The 22,204-nt window shown below is 39.3% G+C and overlaps 1 protein-coding gene across 3 annotated transcripts in view; it reads right to left on the reverse strand.

The window, feature by feature from the left end:
* Nucleotides 1-22,204, reverse strand: part of LOC113646190 (protein kinase C-binding protein NELL1) — a 183,209-nt gene that overhangs the window by 131,840 nt on the left and 29,165 nt on the right. For all 3 annotated transcript variants that reach the window (XM_047802902.1, XM_047802903.1, XM_027152256.2), the window contains exon 3: nucleotides 473-623. In XM_047802902.1, coding sequence (XP_047658858.1) covers nucleotides 473-623 — 151 coding nt within the window. The remainder of the gene's footprint in view (nucleotides 1-472; nucleotides 624-22,204) is intronic.

Below are 22,204 nucleotides of genomic sequence, written 5' to 3' on the forward strand. Positions count from 1 at the left end.
ATTCACAGACTGCCCAAAAGGTATACATTTCATAAAAGGACTTTTTTGTTTACTGTGATTTTATTTAATTAGACTAAGATGTTTAAGAAATTTAATAATAATAAAAAAAAATTAGTGTATATGAATTATTGCATCTAGTCATTATAGTATCGCCTACATCACAGACACGTTTATTAATTAATTGTTTTTTTTTTTAAGGCTAAAATATACTGTGAATATGAAATTCTCTCTGACTTTTAATTTGTAGAAACCTTCATTTTGTAAGCTGTCGCTCATCCGAATGCAACTGAATGTGAATTCTGCTTTGAACGATGCATACATTTTTATTAGCATTTTACAATTAGCGTCGTGTTTACTTGTGACAAATTGACAAACTAGTATACTGTATACAAGTACTCTAAAAACCAATGAAATGTGACAATCAACCAAATCTGTGCAGATCTGTAAGTAAATAAGACCTGATATGCAGTACCTGTGCTCCGACTCGTGGATGGAGAAGAAAACTCCAGATGTGGACGCCTTCTGCTGGATGGAGGCCATGAATGTGAACTCGTTTTTGTTTCGGAGCAACTCCAGGATTTGGTCTGTGATTTGAGATGGAACCTGAATGGTTCTCCTGGCATCTGCAAACACACAAAAACAGGAACAACGACAGGGCATGAGGACGAGTGTGAGGTTTGAAGACTTCCTTCAGCAGGAACTAAACCAATATCAGAAATAATCACATTTTATTTCTGTGACTAAAAAAATGCTAGCTGCTTAATCACTAAAAATTTTTGTTTAGTGATACTTTAGTGACTAGCGGTGTTTGCTAGCTGCTTTATTTTTATCAAAATACAAAACATGTTTGGGTTTTATTTAGTAACTTAAACTGACAGTTATAACACTTTGATGTCATGTTGATCAAAAGAAATGCAAAAAAAAAAATGCAGACTAAATTAAAATGCAGTTACTAAGGCTTTGTTGAACCACAGAGGGAACTATATCGTGCTTGGAACAGTGGCATTCACCTTCCAACTCAACTTTGAATCCAGAGCCAGCAGATATATTATTTTTCTTGGCACAACTGTTCAGCTTTGCCTCAGGACATTAATCATAGTGAGGTATTGGCTTTGACTGGGTTGGGCCATGCTATCTACAGCCACTCTGGTGTAGCTTAGACTGGGGTAGTAGTTGGACATCTGTCCTAGTCTCATGTGTTCTACAGAGAATGACAAATACTTATTTTCACAAAGTCTGCTGCCTCAGGTTTTATGATACCATTTTGCATAACCCCCAAAATGCAAAATTTTATGAAGGTTGATCAGATGAATTGCAAAGTCCATCCTTGCCATGAAAATGAACACCCCCCCATCCCCCCCCCAAAAAAAAAATAATAATTTCCACTGCATTTTAGCCTTGCAACAAAAGGACCAGCTGACATGTCAGTGATTCTCTCTAACACAGGTCAGTGTTGACACGGACAAGGCTAGTGATCACTCGGTCATGATGATTAGGTTACAATAACAGACTGGAAACTTTAAAAGGAGCGTAATGCTTGAAATCTGTTACCTGCTAGGAAACATGTGCAGTCATCATTGCTTTACCCAAAAAGAGATTCATAGGCAAGGATATTGCTGCTAGTAAGGTTGTACCTAAATCAACCATTTATCAAATCATCAAGAACTTCAAGGAGAGAGGCTCGATTGTTGTGAAGAACTCTTCGAGTCCAGCAAGTGCCAGGACGGTCTCAAAAAGTTGATTGAGACCGCCTGCTGAAGACATTTTCTCTGATGAATCCACTTTCGGAATGTTTGTGGCATGTGGAAAAATGCTTGCGCAGTGAACAAAAACTTCTCCCAAGACATCCAAAAACTGTTTGGTGATGAACAATGGCTTTTTCCAGAATGATGGAGCTCCTTGTTATAAGGCAAAATTTATAACTAATTGGCTCGGGGAACAAAACGAAACTTTGGGTCCATGGCCAGGACACTCCCTAGATCTTAATTTCATTGAGAACTTGTGATCAATCCTCAAGAGGCAGGTGGACAAACAAAAACCCACAAATTCTGATAAATTCCAAGCATTGATTATGGAAAAATTGGCTGCCATCAGTCAAGATGTTGCCCAGAAATTGACTGACTGCATGCCACGGCAAATTGAAGAGCTCAAAACTACAAATATTGACTCTTTGCATAAACGTAATGTAATTGTCAATAAAAGGCTTTGGCACTTATGAGATGCTTGTAATTATACTTAAGTATACCATAGCAACATCTAACAAAAAGATCTAAAATCACTGAAGCAGCAGACTGTGAGAAAATTAATATTTGTGTCAATGTCAAAACATCTTGCCACGGCTGTACTCTTGCTGAAGGGAACAAGTTTTGTCTAGGATTGACCTGGTGCCTGTTAACCAGCCTATTTGGGTGATGGAACGCAATCCCAGAACATGATGTTACCACCACCACCACCACCACCACCATGCTTCATTGTTCAGGATGATGAGCAGTATTAGATTTTCTCTTTTTAAACATAAACAAAGAGCTTTTTGCACAGGCCAAGCAGTTCAATGTTGGTCTCATTAGACCACAAAACATTCTTCCACATGATCACCAACATGCCTTTTAACATGCCAGGGGGGGCATGGTGGCTTAGTGGTTAGCACGTTCGCTTCACACCTCCAGGGTTGGGGGTTCGATTCCCGCCTCCACCTTGTGTGTGTGGAGTTTGCATGTTCTCCCCGTGCCTCGGGGGTTTCCTCGGGGTACTCCGGTTTCCTCCCCCGGTCCAAAGACATGCATGGTAGGTTGACTGGCATCTCTGGAAAATTGTTCATAGTGTGTGAGTGAATGAGAGTGTGTGTGCCCTGTGATGGGTTGGCACTCTGTCCAGGGTGTATCCTGCCTCGATGCCCGATGATGCCTGAGATAGGCACAGGCTCCCCGTGAAGTTCGGATAAGCGGTAGAAAATGAGTGAGAGAGAGTGAGTGAGTGAATAAAGGTGCTCATAAAGCCCAGCATTGTGGAGTGTCTGTCCTGTGGTTGTCTTATAAACAGCATCCCCACTCTTTTTCTAATCCTCTAACATTCAGTCTACATTTCAGCACTTCAGCTTTGGCATATACGCTCTAAAATGGCCATGAGCACACTCATGAGAAAAACAAAAGCCTTTGTCAAAACATGCACAAAAGCTTCAGGCAGAAAAAAAGGGTATCAGGTCACGATACTGTTGACAATGTTGACAAACAGGATGATGCCTGAAGAAGCAAAGATGATCTAATCTTTTAAAATGTAACAATGCTGAAAATAATAAGCAGCACTCCTGGTTATCAGTGCTGAGACAGCTAACTACTATGCAAACAGGTGAAAGGATGGATGCAGCTGTGTACATGGATAAGTGTGTAGGTCTGTGTGTGTGCGCGTTTGTGTGATTATGAATAGAGGAAGATCAGGAAGTCTGCAAGAATCTACCAGAACAATTTCACTGCTTATAAACTAGATGTTGTGTGGCCTCTGTAACCATCTGTTTAACTAAAGGAGGTGTGGCCTCTGTAACTGTCCGTTTTAAATAAAGGAGGTGTGGCCTCTGTAACCGACCGTTTTAAATAAAGGAGGTGTGGCCTCTGTAACCGTCCGTTTTAAATAAAGGATTTGTGGCCTCTGTAACCGACCGTTTTAAATAAAGGAGGTGTGGCCTCTGTAACCATCTGTTTAACTAAAGGAGGTGTGGCCTCTGTAACTGTCCGTTTAAATAAAGGAGGTGTGGCCTCTGTAACCGACCGTTTTAAATAAAGGAGGTGTGGCCTCTGTAACCGTCCGTTTTAAATAAAGGATTTGTGGCCTCTGTAACCGACCGTTTTAAATAAAGGAGGTGTGGCCTCTGTAACCATCTGTTTTAAATAAAGGAGGTGTGGCCTCTGTAACCGTCCGTTTTAAATAAAGGATTTGTGGCCTCTGTAACCATCCGTTTTAAATAAAAAGGGTGAGGCCTCTGTAACTGTCCATTTAAATAAAGTAGGTGTGGCCTCTGTAACCGTCCATTTAAATACAGTAGGTGTGGCCTCTGTAACCGTCAGTTTAAATACAGTAGGTGTGGCCTCTGTAACCGTCCATTTAAATACAGTAGGTGTGGCCTCTGTAACCGTCAGTTTAAATACAGTAGGTGTGGCCTCTGTAAGTGTGCTCCACAAGAAACACAGGCTGCTGCACTGTGGATGTGATGATTGTCAACTTCCTTTATGTGATACAGTAGATAATGCTAGACTTACACCGTATTAGGGTATTATCACCATCATCATTTCCAAACTTTAACCTTCAATCCTTAACCCTCTTCGGATTTTTGTACTATAGTAACTGCTGAATTTGATAAGTGCCCCTTTTTTACCTTTGATCACCTTCTCAAATCCTCCATATTTAAGCTGCTCTGACATCAGCTCAGTCTCATTCTAGCAGTTTTAGGCCGTCTTACTGCCTAATGTGGATGTGTGATGTATCCCTTGCTGTCATCTCACGTAAATCCCACTAACGTCCACCAAATTCAACCACACACACACTACTGGAGTAACATTCAGAAATACCTTCTTACACAGAATTTTTGCTTTAGTCCCTCAAGAACATTCCTATATTGGACAAAAAAGCAAAAGTACAGCAAATTGAAGCACATTTTAATATTAATAAATTTTTTAGTTTATAGTCTTAAATACATTTTTTCCAGATCCACTTTTATTCTAACAGTAATTATCTCTAATAATGTTTTAATCTGAACCCTTCTAATGCACACACACACACGCACACGCACACGCACACGCACACACAGATATATGCTTCGGTACCCTTTTCCAGATGGCTGGCGGGTGAAGAGTGTGTGTGAAGGGGTGTGTGAGGTCATCCACAATGCTGTTGGCTTTGTGGATGCAGCGTGTGGTTCTCAGCTGACCTCACTATACGCTGCAGTCCGAGATAGTGCAATCCGAGATAGTGCAATCCCAAACCAGACTGATGCAGCTGCTCAGGCACCCTGAGCAGGCTCCAGTGTTCAATGTGGTGGTGCTGGAGATGCTATTCCTGATCCGGATTGATTGAGGTCTCTCACTGAGGAAGTCCAGAATCTAGTTGCAAATGGAGGTGTTTAGCCCCAGCAGGCTCAGCTTCTCGATCAGGTGCTGAAGGATGATTGTGTTGAATGCGGAACTGGTCTATGAACAACATATTACACATATATGGCAATGGAATTGTCCGTGGAGCAGTTTGGATGATACATAAACTGCAGGGGGTCCAGTGTCTGTGTAAACGAGATCCGGAGTGTTTGCTCCCTAAATTCCATCAGCATGTGGACTTTGCAACAAGAGAGGCACTGATTTGAGATTTACATGATTGAAAGCTCCGGCAACAATAAACAGACTGTCGGGGTCCATCACTAATAGCCACATACTGTAGAGTTCACATGGTGCCTCCTTAGCATTAGCATGGGGGGAATGTACACTATGAACAATTGTTCAAATGGACAATGAAAACCCTGTTGAATTCTCGTGGTAAAAAAAAAATTCATACATCTAACAAGCCACTAGCAATTAGCATTACCTAGAAACAAGCACAGAGTTCCTGCACCATTCTGTGCTAATGTAAATACACACCAACCCCGCAGGCCTTACCGCACAGAGCTCCCTTTCCGTTGGCATGGAACGAGGTGAACCTGTCTAGCTAAATGGCCCCGTTTAGAACTCTGACACTAAGCCATGTCTCCATGAAAACAAAGACGCAGCAGTTTCTAAACTCTGGCCGTATGGTTGGCTCGAGTTGGGTGTTCTATTTATTGTCCAGGGAGCAAACATTTGAGAGTAGAATGGATGATAGAGCCGGCCAGGTAGGGTTTGATTTAGCCTAGCACGGACACCCGCCAGCTTTACAATGCTTCTGCTTCCTCAACCACCGCTTCCGGTGTCTCCCCGCAGCAATCTGAGGCCTTGAACCTTTTCCAGCAAATTATTCTACAGGTTTGTTGTTTCCTGATCTCTGAACTGTAATAATGTCTGGCGGTTGAATACATGAACACCACTGTCTCTGGTGTCCATGGACTATGAATAGTCCTAAAAACGTAAGGGCTAAAAACGTAAATAGCACCATATTGGATACGGAGTGCCCGCTGTTCGCTACTGCTGTGCTGAAATCATGAAAACTCTGAGTTTCAGGGAACAGGGATCAAATATTAAAGATGTTTGTGTCATTTTTATGGAAGTGATTAAAATAAAAATCTTAAATAGCATCATATTAATGTCCATAACTGTCCCAAAATGCTTTTAAACAATCATTCTGACTGCAGGGGAACTTGAAAATGTTTGCTTTCTAAACAATAAATGAGGACACAAACTCCATGGAGTAATAATGAGAACAGAACCATTTTCTCTTCCTTACAGAGAACAATGTAGACAGTTCACAGAATTTCACCAAACAGATTACAATAGTTAGGGGTAGAAGAGGTTGAAAAGGGGAAAAGGGGTACAGGAAAATGCTAATGGGGAAGAGGGGAAGGGGAAAAGTGTAAGGAAAGAGGCGAAGGGGAAGGGGAGGAAAAAAAGTATCTCCTCCGCCCTTCACCTTTTCCTTTTTCTCTCCTTCTCCTTTTTCTCTCCTCTTTCTCCCCACTTGTCCTCTCTTCCCTTCCCCTCTTTCCTATCTCCTCTTGCAATCTCCCCCTCCTCCTTTTCCCCTCTTCTCCCTCCTTTTCCTCTTCACCTCCACTCTTTCCCTTGCTCTCTTCACTTTTTGGTTTTGGTTTCTTGCGCAAGGAATAAAATTTTAAAAGCAAGATTGGGTAACATGCAAGGAAGACAAGAAGAGGAAGGAGGTAGGGATAGAGGAAAAGGTCAGGAGAGGAAGGGGTAGTAAAAGAGTAGAAGGGGAGGAGAGAATCGGACAGAGGGAAACGAAGGATGAGAAGGGGAAGAGAGGATTTGAAAAAGAGGAAACGGAAGAGGCGAGGGAGAAGAGGAAAAGGGGAATGGGATTAGGAGGAGTGAACAGGAAGACAAGAAGAAGAAAAGAGGAAAGTGAGGAGAAGAAGAAGGGGAAAGCCTAGAAATGCTTTTACAGCATTTTTAATTCATCACACATGCAACAAAGGGCTAAAAATGTACAGATTTGCTCCTTTAAGTAATTTCACCCTCATCTGACAATGACTCCAGGTCAACAGGAGAGCGAAGATTCTCGCCTCGATCACGCACAACACACTTCGTAAGTGGATGTTTCAGTTAACAACCATGACCAAGGCACATACATCATTACAGTGGCTTTGGCTGAGACGCCATGGTCACCCAGGGTCATGTGTGACTAGTGATGAGATCGGTGTGTAACGAGTAGGTTGCATTATATAACAGAACTGTTCTGGATAGAATTGTTTAACTGCTTCACAGAATTTATGTATTGTTATTACCAGAATTTGAGTACAACAATATTAACCAGATAATTAAAACCATAAGCTATAAATACAGCCATTAGACAATATTACAAGTCAAGCACAAGACGAACAATACAGACACAAATTATTCCATTTCAACCGGAAATAAAACACCAGGGGGTAATAATTACACTGATATGTCACACGGGTGACACTTTATTGAGCACAACTGCATTGTGTTCCTACATTTTTGGTCATTTTTTGGCAGTGCAAGCACAAGCACACGACAGCTGCAGGAAATCGCTTTTACAACCAGCAGTGCTGAAGAAACAGTGGTGCTTCAGCACCATGGATAGGGCAGCTGAGTGTGACTGCAAGGCAGGGCAGCAGAAAGCCATCAAACTGGAGTCAATCAGGAGTAGGGTTGCAAAACTCCGGGAATTTTCAAGGCTGGAAACTTTCCATGGGAATTAACGTGAATATATGGGAATTAACGTGAATATATGGTAATTAACGTGAATATATGGGAATTAATGGGGGGAAAAATGCAGAGTTGCCTATAAAAAGGAACTTAAATGTAGCTAAATCTTGCAGCATAATTTTGTTTAAAACAACAAGATTTAATGCAGTTTAAGTGCAATTTAAATGAATTTGTACCCTGCATTCCTCGGTCACTGCACACAGCATACTGCTTACTGTTGTGCCATTGAGGCCACACCCCCTGCATTGTTCCATAAGATGCACAGTAACAGTTTATTTTAGGGTCATTTAACTAGTTGCTTATTAGAATATTGATAGAATATTGGATATTTATTAGTACTTATTAAGCACATATTAATGCCTTAGTCTGCATGACCTTATTCTACATTCTTAATTGTACCCAATACCTAAACTTAATAACTACCTTACTAACTCTTAATAAGCAGTGAATTAGGAGTGTTACCACATGCACAGATCATTTTCATAGTTCATAGGGAAATATGCTTATTACAATTAAGTTTATTATGTTTATTACAAGCATAATAATGTTTATTATGCTTTTGTGTTACTCAATGAAAGAATCAATTAAAGTTACAATCAAATCAGTCAAGACATCATTTTTAAAATTTGTATTACCTTGCATGCATGTCTGCTTATGACCAAACTAAATGTTTATATGTTTGTATGTGATCTAGTTTACATAAATTTCCCTATATTTCCAAATAATTCCCATGAATTCCTGTAAATTCCCATAAATTCCCGTAAATTTCCATAAATTCCCGTTAAGTTTCCAATTTGGAATATTTCCAAAATTCCCCAGATCAAGTTCCCGTGGAAAGTTTCCGGAAATTTACCGGAAACTTTCCGCCCCTTTGCAACCCTAATCAGGAGTGACTCCTCACCCTCCGGGCGAAGGCAAGCTGTATAAGCCATGTTCAGTAGTAAGGGAGGTAAGAATTGAGTACCGGGAATGTGACCACTGGGAGAATCTGGACTGAAGAAGACGATGCGCCCCAATCTACTGAGCCAAGCCACACTTCTGGAGTCTGCCTCAGTGCCTCCGGCTTCACTCCCTGCACCTCCATGCTGCTTAAGAAACTGCCCTCACTTCTTCCCCCACTTACTGCACTGACTTTTCATTCGATAGAAGAGCACAATGGACAATTAAAAACCGGTGAAAGTTTTCACAAAGTCATGTTTTATACTCTGGCTTAATAAAATACAACATACCAATGTCTGTACTTACAGAACTGACATCTCAAAGCTCATTACTGCCATTAGAGGTTATTTTCTACACCCTGTAGCAGTTATAACAGTTTTGGATTTTGTCCAACACCTGAGCACACGCTCGTGCAGTAGGACCACATGCAGAATTACTGAACTGACACACAGCAAATCTGACATGGAGTGAAGTTCTGGTCGTGCGGATATTATTTCTTTAGCATTTCTCGGTCAAGCACAAACACCTGTGGTGCCTATAACTGCAGGAAAAAAAGCAGAAACAAATCTTAAAATGACCTTTTGCAAAGAAAAAGAATGTCAATTCTGCTGCATTTCGACTAAGTCAGCTGCTGAGGAAAACAGAGCCACAATCTGTGGGCTGTAACCCGTGACCAGAGACGATATAGCACATGACCTCAAACATCTTAAGCATGGTTCATCTAGAGATGAAACAGAAATCAAGAGAAACAACATTGGGATGCAAAACTGGGAGTCATATTTTATAAATTTAGCTTCACGGTCAGCTAGAGTAATCTAAAAGTACATCTACACATCGGTCCATATAAAGAGTAAGTGAGGATCATGTTGTGAAGGGGAAAAATTTGGACTGATGGTATTTCCTTGCCACATTAATTAAGTCATTAATATTCGTTAACTCTCATACAAATATTACAAGTACAAAATAATACAATAGTGATTGTGTCAATGTCACTCATCACACTCATTTTCTACCGCTTATCCGAACTTCTCGGGTCACGGGGAGCCTGTGCCTATCTCAGGCGTCATCGGACATCGAGGCAGGATACACCCTGGACGGAGTGCCAACCCATTGCAGGGCACACACACACACACTCTCATTCACCCATACACTCACACACTACGGACAATTTTCCAGAGATGCCAATCAACCTACCATGCATGTCTTTGAACCGGGGGAGGAAACTGGAGTACCTGGAGGAAACCCCTGAGGCACGGGGAGAACATGCAAACTCCACACACACAAGGTGGAGGCGGGAATCGAACCCCCAACCCTGGAGGTGTGAGGCGAACGTGCTAACCATTAAGCCACCGTGCCCCGCATTGTGTCAATGTAAGATATAAAAATTAAAAAGTGTCATATCTAAGTGCAAGATGCAGAGAGGGGGAAAAATCATTTTAAAAAAAAGTTAAAAATAAAAATAAAAATAAATCTATGAAAAAAATCTAAAAAAAAAAAAAAATGAGTCTGCCAAAATATTTATCAACATTTTCCATTATGAATCTTTTAAATAAAATTAAGGAAAAAAATTAATGAAACACTGATCAACAGTCTAGAGAGCTACAAAAGTGTACATTAGTAATGATCTTTCACATGATTCGGTGATTTACATTTTCCTAAAATATAGTTTCTTGGGTAAACAGCCTTGATTGTCCATGAGTGTGCATAAAAGGGTTAAAAATAGGAAGCTGCAAGGTGAAATTATCAGAGAATGAACTGATCATAACTGACACACAAGACAAACAGATGAGGTTTCAACTGCTTCTGTAGCTGCATCTCCTGCATTCCTCTTTTCCACATGGTTGTGACTTAACCTGACATAATCAAACCACAAAATAGCTGCAAAGCCTGCAGCAGTGCTGTAATAGCTTTTGCACAAGCTGCAAGCTGAAATCGCCGCATTATGTAGTTCCATCGCAGGCTGCTGTGTGGCCAAAAGGCTAAATGTCAAACAAGAATAAAATGGCAGATCCAGATGGCCTTGGCTGCAGGATACTACACTTACAGTCTTCATCCACGATATTAACGGTTACTTAACGCTTCATTAGAACCCAGGATGGCGTGCCCGACTAGAGTGGGGTGAACCCCTTCACCATTTTTATTGAACCTTGAATATCTCAAGAAAGACAAAAGGCAGAATGCATACAGTACCAAGCATGCTGGGTCCTGCTGTCCTGGTTCAGAAAACACCAAAGTAAACACCAAAGAATGTTGAAGGAACCTACAGACATGTTTAAAAAAGCTATTTTCAAACCCAGTCCACCAGGTACCTATGGGAATGCTGCCCAGAAAAAAAAGCTAACTCATTACCTGGGCACATTCTTTCCTTACTACAGTCCAAAAAACTCCTCCAAAGAAAATAGGCCAAACATTCTTTCAGACATACATACCCCAATCTCCTCACGTTCTTCCCAAGTTTCCCAAGAACTCTTCAATCAAGAAACCTGGTACATCAATACAGTTCTTACACAGTTCCAAGAGCTCTTACAGCGGGCATGCTGGAAGCCCCATACAGGCTTGGCAGGCCTCAGAACCCCATACCTCAGCAATCAGTGATCTCCCCATCTTCCACGATAGCACAGTGATCATCGACTGTTGAACGTCGGATGTGATTTTGATGTGTTTTTTAGTCTGAAATGATTTTTCTGTATTTGTGATCCTGGTGTTTCTTTTAAATATCTAAAACATGAGCCTTCCAATACAAAGATAAAGGCAGGGATTAAAGCCTGGAAACACACTATATTTAGTCTCACTCTGTTTGACAGGCACAAGCAAATCTATTTTATACAGTAGGCATCAAGTCAATTTAGTGGTCACTAATATTTGGGTTGAAAATTTTAATAATATGAGCTTTTTAGGCTTTTGTATTGTACTTTTTCTTTTTGGTCTCCAATTTTTAAAGGACCAAAAGTAATTGGCTGAAAATCCTTGGTCCAGAACCACCGGCACTGGGTCTCTTCCCTGAGATGTTCTGCCAGGTCTGTCTTCTCTTTCTTTTTCTTCTTGCGTATTCCCAGGGCATTTCTACCATGGGTTTTGCCTTTATTACGTAAAACTCAGCTTAATTAGGTTCAGAGTAACTTGGCAATGCAGAACATTTCAAGCTCTGTCTTAAAATGATTTATATTCACTGAATATAAAAAGTTTCATATCGTTATTTTATTCTAAACCTAACCTACTCTGCTAGACAGCTAAAGGAACAATAACTTTGCTAGTGTTCAAATATTTATGGGCCTGACTACATTTCTATACCTGCACACTGTAAGAGAATTATTCATTTCTGCAGTGATGGTCAAACATAAAACTCTCATAAAACTTAACATAAAAAAAAATTGAGGTGAAAATAAGCAGATTTTTATCTATATATATATTAGTGCTGGGCAACGAGTACATATTTTAATCGCTTTTAATCGCATGATTTTTCTGTGATTAATCGCGATTAATCGCAGCATGCGCAAAATTCAATAATGAAATCAAAAGTAGTGTATTGAGGAATTTTATTCTTTCAAAGTACTGCTGTATGAACAAAAGTGCAATAACATTTGGTTTGTCAAAACTTTATACAAATAAAGTGTTTTTTTACAGCAGTTAAAAGTTAGTAGCAGTTAACACTTCTTGTAAATCTTAACTTAAACATTAAATGTAATCAAATTAAATATAACATTAACGTATAAATAAAACATTAAAATTTTAATAAATAAAACATTAACGTTTGTTTAGGTTGTAAAATAAACAAACAAACAAACAAACAAACAAACAAACAAACAAACAAATAAATAAAATATGTCCAGAACCTCGATCATAACATTATAACTGGCCCCTTCCGAGCAATTTAAGTGATACTTCAGACTCGAAGTACTCCGATGATACAACAATTTAGCTTTGCAGTGGTTACAAATAGCTTTAGTTCTATCAACTCCACCGTGTGGGAGAGGTTTAAAAAAAAAATGTCTATTTAAGATTTCGGTACCTTTTTCCGTTTTTCTGTCTGCACCAGATATTTTTTGTTTCGCGCTGTAGCTCGCTTAGGCACACAACAAATGCTTTCATTGGTTCAGACGCATGATGACGCTCATCCCAAGCAGCCAGTAGCCTACTGATAAACATCCCACCCCTCCTGTGACCCATGGTTTGTGCTGTATTCGGTTGTATTATTACAGTCTATCTATGTGTATTCAAACGCAGTGAGCAACAGACTTTCAAAATAAAAAGTATGTTAACGCGCGATAAACTAATTGTCGGCGTTAATTAATTAATGTGTTAATGCGACAAAAACGCGCTAACTTGCCCAGCCCTAGTATATATATATATATATATATATATATATATATATATATATATATATATATATATATATCAAACATCCTGCAAGATTACGATACTGCAGTTACAGCATTTATCCAAACACAAACATTAAATTTAATTTATTTGTATTATCAATTTACATTGTCGCAAAACAGCTTTTTCGCAGAAGTATAGAAACAGAAAATAAATAAATAAAAATAAATAAATATATATACAGTACATTTAAAGTTTAAAATTCATTTTAAAATATTCATTTAAAATACTATATACTGTATCTCAAACAACTATCCCTAATGAGCAAGCCTATTTAAAAATGCATGGCATTTTCAAAAAAAATTGGGGCTGGGGGGGAAAGCATATTGCACCCAATATTAGCTAAAATGGCTTGCACTGTCACTTAGGTAGGTCTGTAAAGTGTGAGAATAAACCTTCATGTGTGAATATAAAATTGACCTTGTCTGATCCTATTCGCCTTAAAGCATCCGTATGCCTATTTTTATAGCGATAGAGCAAAAGGCTGGAAAACACAGAAGGGAGGAACATAAAAGAGCTAGAGATCACTGCTGGAACTGCCATGTTCTATCAAAGAGCATGTCCAAGATGTGAAATCGTCACGACAGCCATGTAGTGTTTGTATAGTCATGTAGTCACATTTCTGAGATCCTGCGGCATGAAAAGCCTCGACAGCTCTTCTCTGACAAAACAATAACAAGCTACAGTAAGTGAAAAAGTAATGTTAATGCATATCGTGCTTAGACATTCGATGACATTTCTAACCGAACAAGCTGTAACAATGATTAAATCATCAAGTGAAACATGTTTTTCCTTCTGTTTTTAAATCTCCTTTACTCTGCTTCTGTTCATTAAAAATACAGTTACATTTTTAACGGTTGCTTTGATTGAAGCTAGAGCATCGCCAGGCTCAGACTGGTGCAAAAAAGTTCACCCGTCATCCAGAAATCTAGAGTCTGAATCCTGATGATGCCACACCACCCCCACCTCTCTCTCTCCAATCGTCACTAACCAATCACCGGTGTCTGTGCACTCATGCATCAATCGTCACTAGCCACTCACAGGTGTCTGTGCACTCATTCAGGTGTGACACAGCATCAGCAGCAGTTTAAGGAGATGCGGTTGGCTGGATTTGTGCGTCTTAGTGGAAGCATTTGATAGCCATCACCCTCTCAGACTGGGATCTGTCATACATAAAGTGATGGGGTGGAGGTGATTTTCTGTTTGTTTATTTTTTTATTTATAGTCATTTGGTTGCAGGCGGAAACAGGCACATCCCACTGTGGACCTCACAAAAGTGCCACCACTGACAGAAGCATAGTTTTTCACAATAGACCTTGTCTTAAAGAAGCTTTACAGAACATAAAACATACTGTATACAACAAACAGTTTAAGATTATACAAAAGGTTGTAGATGTATATTAAACTTTTCTAAATGTGTTTGTATTTATCCCTACTGAGCAACCCTGAGATGACTGTGGTGAGAAAAAACTCCCTTAGATGGAAGAAACCTTGAGAGGAACCAGACCCAAAAGTGAACCTCATCTTCATTTGGGTGACACTGGTGAGTGTGTTTATACTGTACATTATTTTAAACACAGAGGAGTGTTATTCATAATGTCCTTTCTATAGTCAGATACAGAAAGACAATTGTGTATTGATTAGGAGGTTGTTGTCCTCAAAGACCCCATGTCTGTATCTTCTCTTTAAATTCCCCAAAAACACTGAACCTGGTACATCTCTAGATGTCTCAGGATCCTCACATTGTTGGCCTCTTCTCACTGAAAGTCCAAAACCTTCATGAAGCGGAATACAAAGAATGTCTCAGAGTGCTGTAGCATTACAGTTTTCTTCACTGGAACTAAGGGTCCGAACCCTTAGTTAGTGAAGTGAAAGAAGATAGTGAAAGAACTCAAGTATCCTGCATTGAGCTCTGACTGACTCAACCCCACTATACACCTTTGGGATGAATTGGAAAAGGAGTCTCCTCAACATCCCAACACCAGTTTCTGATCTCACTAATGCCCCTTTTCCACCGAGGCAGTTTGAGTGCTTGTTCAGAGCCTAATTTAGAACCAGTTCTTTCTGTTTCGACAGCCAAAGCACCGGCTCTGAACCAGGAAAAGTGGTTCTTAGGTAGCACCAAAAACATTGCTGATCTAGACTTAAGAACCGCTTGCGTCAGGGGCTGTGGGCGGGGCTACTGTTAGATAATGTACCTTAAGTATACTAATATTTAATACACTTTTACTTTACCGCAATATGATACATTATCAGCACACATGATAGTAGGTAGCTACATGCTAAGGCTAACTTTTTTCTGTGTTAATGATAAAATAATGTTATGTACTTTCTCCATTACATCCTCAAAATACAGATTACACAGAGCTGCACGTACATGTTGGATTTGCCGCGTTTGGATGTTAATGTAGGTTCACAAAGCCATGAGCATTAACATTAAAGCAACATCCGCCATTGTTAATGTGTTTGTGTTTGCCGCTGCTGCGCTAACGTTGCTGGGAAACGTGACACGTATACAGTGACGTCTGACTCGGCTCTGTGACGGCTCTCTAGCCGATGGAAAGGCAAACCGGTTCTTAGAAGGTTCTCTAGTGGAACCAACTTTGAACCAGCACCAGCACTAGCTCTGAACCAGGACCCGGTTCTTTTTGGTGGAAAAGGGGTATTACACTCTTGTAGCTAAATGAACACTGATCCCCACAACATTTTTCCTGTCTATAAACGTCAACATGCCTCAGAGCCAATGTGTTATTCTGCTGTTGTAGCCGTAACGTTTGACTTGTTTTTCTGCTCGCTGTGGCTGTAAAGAGTGATTATGATGGTTTATGGAAGTTACAGCAGCTACAGTCGGCATAAACCAGCCTTATTCTCTTTCTCTCCCTAACATGACACTTCCGCCCACAGACGTTCCTCTAACTCTCAGCCTTTACAATGTTCCGTGCATCATTTACACATGATCTAATACAAAATAGGGTGTTCCTATTAAAGTGTCCAGTGGAGTATTTTTATAACAGCATTAGAAATATCTCTATCTGCTCAGAAAAGTTTAAATAATAAATGAAGCAAAATAAGTACAAATTCCTAAAGGAGTAGCAGAGACTCGCAGTGGCAGAGGAGTGCAGATTGAACTGGAGCTTTCTATCCTTTGCTCAGAACACCTTGGTCAAGGTCCTCCTGCTTTCAGGCAGTAGGAGACTTGAGAAATTGTATAGCCAGGAGTTGCACGTGTTTTCAGAGAGAGAGAGAGAGAGACCAGGCAAGAGGTGGCTCGTTTTTACATGCTGATTATCAGCCAGACCCAGAAGACGTGCTCTAATTTCACCAAATCCTTACACCAAATGGCCACCGACCTGCATGTTAGCAAATACGAGTAGTTGAGAAAAAGGAAAAGCAAAACAGGATGAAGAACCGGACCCAGAGCTAAAGGAGCTGAAGAACAGAGGCCATTTCCCTGAAGCTACCTAACCGGAGAGCTTTATAAGAACACACTCCCGCAAATGTCCAGTCATGATATGAAGAGCAAAGAGATCATGGGTTTGAAAAAAATAAAACGGTAGAATTTTGCGCTTGTGCATTCGGATGCTACTTAAAAACTGCCAACTGACAGTTATTTCACGGTTTGAGGATTAAAATTCTCTACAGAGATGTTTTAGTTCATCTGAGCATGTTTTCATCTTCCATGGCTTGAGATCAAACACCACTGACAGAGCGCACGTCCGTCTGTCCTGATTGATTCCCGCTTCTCAAATTCAAACGAATTTCGTCTCGAATCGATGCGCGGAGAAAAAAATATATAAATAAATAAATAAATAAATAAATAAAAACCCACAAAAGACTACACCGTGAACATATTTTATACTAGAAGAATCTATCTTCTTTTATCTTGAGAAGGAAGAAGATTACTGAAAACCAGTCACGATGCAAATAGAGCTCCTTCCCACACAGACGCTAAAGAAACGCTGGGGTATTTTAACGAAATAACAGCCATGCTAGTGAAATTAGGTGACATATATGGGGTATTTTGTCATCTGTTAGGTATTTCATCCAACCCTGCACTGCTGGAGCTGCAGCTGGAGCGCAGACGCGAGAGAAATCATGCGGGTCACGTATCGTCTCACCGCCGCTTTCACGCTTCTGTCTTTTTCTCGACCTCCCAAATGAAGCTGCAGGACTGCCCTGGAGAAGGTAAGTCAAGTGAGTTATTTTGGTGCTGTTGACTTTATATTCAAAAAGTGAAATAAAAAAAATATGACTTATACAAGTTTATTTTTGTTTAACTAACCAGCTAACTAACGTGTCTCGACATCTTATGGGTTATCTGAAATTTAACATCTACTAGAAATGTTAGTGAATGTTTGTATTTTTAGTTATAAGTCAAATATAATTCAGGTAGTAAAACTATCCTAGCTATAGCAGCTTGCTAGGTACAAAGCATTAGGATAATTAGCTGTAAAAGACAAAGGTTTTTTTTGGTAACTATGTTAGCTAGCATTGTTAGCATAACAGTCTAAAAAGGGTAGATTTTCATGTTTAAAATGAGCTGATAATACCTACTGGAATATCCAGCAGCATAAAGTACAAAATGAATGGAAAGTGTTTGTGTCAGTCATTACTGTAGCTAGCTAGCTCGAATGAATCTGACCCTGGTGGAGGTTAGCCATCGAGTGTTAGAAAACGACTGCCGTCTACTGCGTGAGCAAGACATTGTTAAACAGCTAGCTGGTTATCTGAGGTAACTTTAACAAAGAGTTTTCCTTCATCGTTTGCCAGAAAAGCCCCCAAATGTGTGTTGCACATGATGATATTCCCAACATATTTTTCTTTTTTTTTTTGGCTTACAAACACGATAGCATTCAGTATTCAGAGTAGCATTCAGACATGTTTTATGGCTTCACCCTATAACTACCGACTGCTAGGAAACTTGGGGTATGTTTAATTCTAATTCTGATGATAAAATGAGTCATCCATACTGTTATTAACAATTAATGATTAGCCATCACCTGCTTACTGTTAACCGTTAGGATCAATACGTGGGGATACAAACGATCCCCGGCAGTGTGCTCCAGCAGAACACTTCATGTAGACAATAAGACTCAAACTTATCTTTACTCCTCAGTAAGGGAATAACGTTAGCAAGGCTGGCTCTACGTCTACAAACTCAGACAGCACGAAGAATTCACAACCACAATCGAGTTCTCGGGGAAGTATCGGCATCACCAGCATCAGTCCGTCTCGTCACGAGATTAAGTCACTCACGACATTTAAACACGGCCTCCGTCGTCAGGAACGCCATTGGAATAAAATAAACTCTACAATGCTTTACTTTCTTTATAACATAATCATTCAGGAGGCCCAGCAGAGTTCATGTTGGAGCTCAACCAACAACAGGCAAAAGCCTAATGCTCCTCGTGTGAGAAAGTCACACATCATTAACAAGTTTTCAGAAATACATCACGGGCAAACACATTTTTAATCATTTTTGGCTGTTGCATCAGTTTCCCAGGCCATCACACAAACATTTTCACTTCCACTTACAGAAACCTCACTTTTTGCTTCAAGTTAATACGACAGCTAAAAATAAATTTTATATAAATATATATATATATATATATATATATATATATATATATATATATATATATATATAAATATATATATATATATATATATTTTATCACTATTTGCACTTATTTGTTCCTTATTTGTTATTTGTTCCTCTTTATATGTCCTACCTTCACTGGCTAGGCATATTATTTCCAGATGAACTCATTTCAAACAGTTTGGGATTTTTGCCTTAAAGTGATTATGTGCTTATTTTTGCAACCTTTCTGTAGGCTACAGGTTGCTTTTGGTTTTGTTTACATCTAAAAACAACCTTTTCCCCCAGTTTTATTTGGTTGAAATGACATTTTGGAACAATGGCTCTTCATATGAGAAACGGTGGAAGGTGATGTTTACCTGGTCATGGATGGAATAATCATGAAAATGGATAAAAACAAGAAATTGAATCCACTTCTCACTTCCATTCCATGAGTCTAGACAATGCTGAGTGCAAAAAATAAATAAAATTAATAAAATAGTGCAATTAACAGAAAAGGTGATTGGTTTCATCAAATGGGTTTATATTTTTAATTACAATTATTCTAAACTAGCAGTTCATGTGTCACTATTATACATTGAAATTCACTGTCGATACTTGTTTTTATTTATAAGTTTTTGCAAACTTTACTAAAATTTAATTGTATATGTACTTCACATCAATGCTAAAGAATAATAATTCAGGACAGATTTTGTCCGTAACTTTGATTTAAAGTTTCCTTAAAGCTTCCCATGGATTATATTTATATCATTAGTTTGGTTGTTCTGTTGGGAAATGAAAAAATATATAAAATATATAATATTTATATAAAAAAAAATATATATATATAAAATGTTTAAAAACCAGGGTCTCTGACGTTTGAGAAATGCTTCAGAAAATGAGTCGGGATGACAAACAAAACAAAAACAAACGTGTAGCCACTGAGCGGAAAGGGGCGTGTCTTGTCAATGTGGGCGGAGAGAGTGTTCGGTGAGCATGTGTGACATTAGCAGAAAGCGGATTTAACATTGACATGGAGGATAAAAACAAAGAAAGAAAGCAAAGAAAGGCTTACGATAAGGCAAGAAGTAGGACCTGTTAATAAAGTATCAGCTTTCCAGCGCTGGAGAGAACTGAAGGAGCAGGAAGTAATTTCTATACTGAAGTTAGAGACCCAGAAGGAATAAATTAGAAGCTACACAAATGGTGTATAAATTTGTACTGAAGATACATCTGTATTCAAATATTTAATATTCCGTATTCACAAACTCGGACTGACTCTTTCACTTCTTTCAGTGCTCAGATTCAACTCTATTCAGACTGCAACATTTACTACGGGAAAAGAAATGGCAAGCGAGTCTGCAGCATGTTGTATCGTTTTGTATCTCAAATAGCTCAATGCGAAGGCGATCGTGGATTAGAATCAGTCAAAGCAAGAGGAAGTTGATGAGGAAAGTCTATTATACACACCAGACGGTAAGGATGAAGAAATAAAACCTCAACACAAAGCGAGAAATGTTAAACAAGTCTAGTTCAACACTAGTTCCTCAGACCCATATGCAAATTAAGCGCAAAAGCCACACCCACATTTAATAGGGCAAATTTTGTATTGATTTCAACGTCAGCTAATCATACCGTACACACAGGAAATAGAGAGAGGAAAACTTATGTGCAGAAGAATCAGATTTACTGAACTGCAGAATGTTTTTTCCAGTGTGTACATCGCTTACTGAAAGAGAGCGAGAGAGAGAGAGTGAGAGAGGATACAGTAGTTGTAGGGTTGCCACCCGTCCCGTGAAATACGGAATCGTCCCGTATTTACAGGCAAAATAAGTTGTGGGTTTTTTTTGGAGACGCTTCCTATTCTGCCCCTGATTGGGTAATACTCGTTGCCATCGTTGGTTTGATTGGTTTGTTTTAGGGTTACGGGCCAATCAGAGTCAGAGGAGGGCGGGACGCCGCCTCGCCGGTTCTTTTGACAGAGTGACAGAAAATCCATATGAAACAATGGCATCTCCAGATAAACCGAACCCCCCGCGTCCAGCTCTGAAAGTTTCATACATCCACTGATGTTATTATGTTCATGATGTTCATGGAAGATCTTTTGCAAGTTTGCAAGTTATAATTACTAAGTTATAGATGTGTTAATTTAATAATAAGTTAATAAAATATGGTTCACATCTCACAATTTCCTCCAAAAGCTTATTTTTTGTGTTCTCAGTCACACTTTGTTGGCATATATTTATTATTGTCATAGCTGTTTATTCAATATGACCACTTAAGTTGTGATAGTGAGAGACTGAGTACATCTGTTCACACTGATTTCAATAGCAGATACCTTATTATAATGTCCATTGGTATCAATCTTAATATTTTTATGAATACATGTTTTAAGTTATTATATACCACCACTGGCACGCCATCGGGGGGTGTGGCCCCCGCTGCGACAGGCGTCCCTTATTTTTCTGTATTGAAGGTGGCAACCCTAAGTAGTTGTGACCACTTTATTACAGATAGTGCAAAATTCAGCGGCTAGAATACTTACTAAGACAAAGTTAAAAGATTACATCACTCCCGTTTTGGAGTCCTTGCACTGGCTCCCCGTTAGGTTTAGGGTTGATTTTAAGATTCCGATGCTTACCTACAAGGCCTTACATGGGTTAGCTCCTTAATATTTGGCTGATCTTTTAATTCCTTATATTCCATCTCGCGACCTTCGTTCTTCTGAAACTGGTCTTTTAACTGTTCCTTTAACTCGTTTAAAATCGATGGGAGATAGGGCCTTCTCTTCACGAGCTCCAAAACTGTGGAATTCTTTACCAACTGAGAAAAGGCAAGCAACATCTCTTGGCACTTTTAAATCTCAACTCAAAACTCATTTTTTAGGGTAGCTTTTAATTTGACTAACTGTAATTTTACATAGTGCTTATTTTCTAGTCTATTTTTGTTGCTTTAAATTTTAATCTTTATATTGTGTGTATTTTTCTTGTTTTTGTTTTGCTTTTGTAAAGCGCTTTGAGCTGTTCTTTTAAAGGCGCTATAGAAAATAAAGGTTATTATTACTTAGTTTTTCACTAGCTTTGCAGTTCCTATCAACATACTTTCCATCTATTTAAAAAAAATATAAATCTGTACTTCACTCTTCCAATAAATACTTTTTCTACGAACGGTTCATCAAATGCCTGAAACCAGCTGTTACAAAACAAACGCTCTAAATATTCTGCTGCCATTCCACCAAACTACACTGCCCACCCGCTGCAGTATTCAGATGCCACGTGTGTGTGTGTGTGTGTGTGTGTGTGTGTGTGGCTTCCCCCCTGTGAATAATCCCCCACTGCAGACCAGCTGTTTGCTTTTCTACAGGAGGTTTATACAGGGTCCTGTCTGACACAAGGAAGTCTGCCTCCAACGATGGGCACCTAAAAGCTTGAAGCAGGATTAAATCCCACAATTG

The sequence above is a fragment of the Tachysurus fulvidraco genome, chromosome 2 (genome assembly GCF_022655615.1).
Source record: "Tachysurus fulvidraco isolate hzauxx_2018 chromosome 2, HZAU_PFXX_2.0, whole genome shotgun sequence".
NCBI lineage: Eukaryota > Metazoa > Chordata > Actinopteri > Siluriformes > Bagridae > Tachysurus > Tachysurus fulvidraco.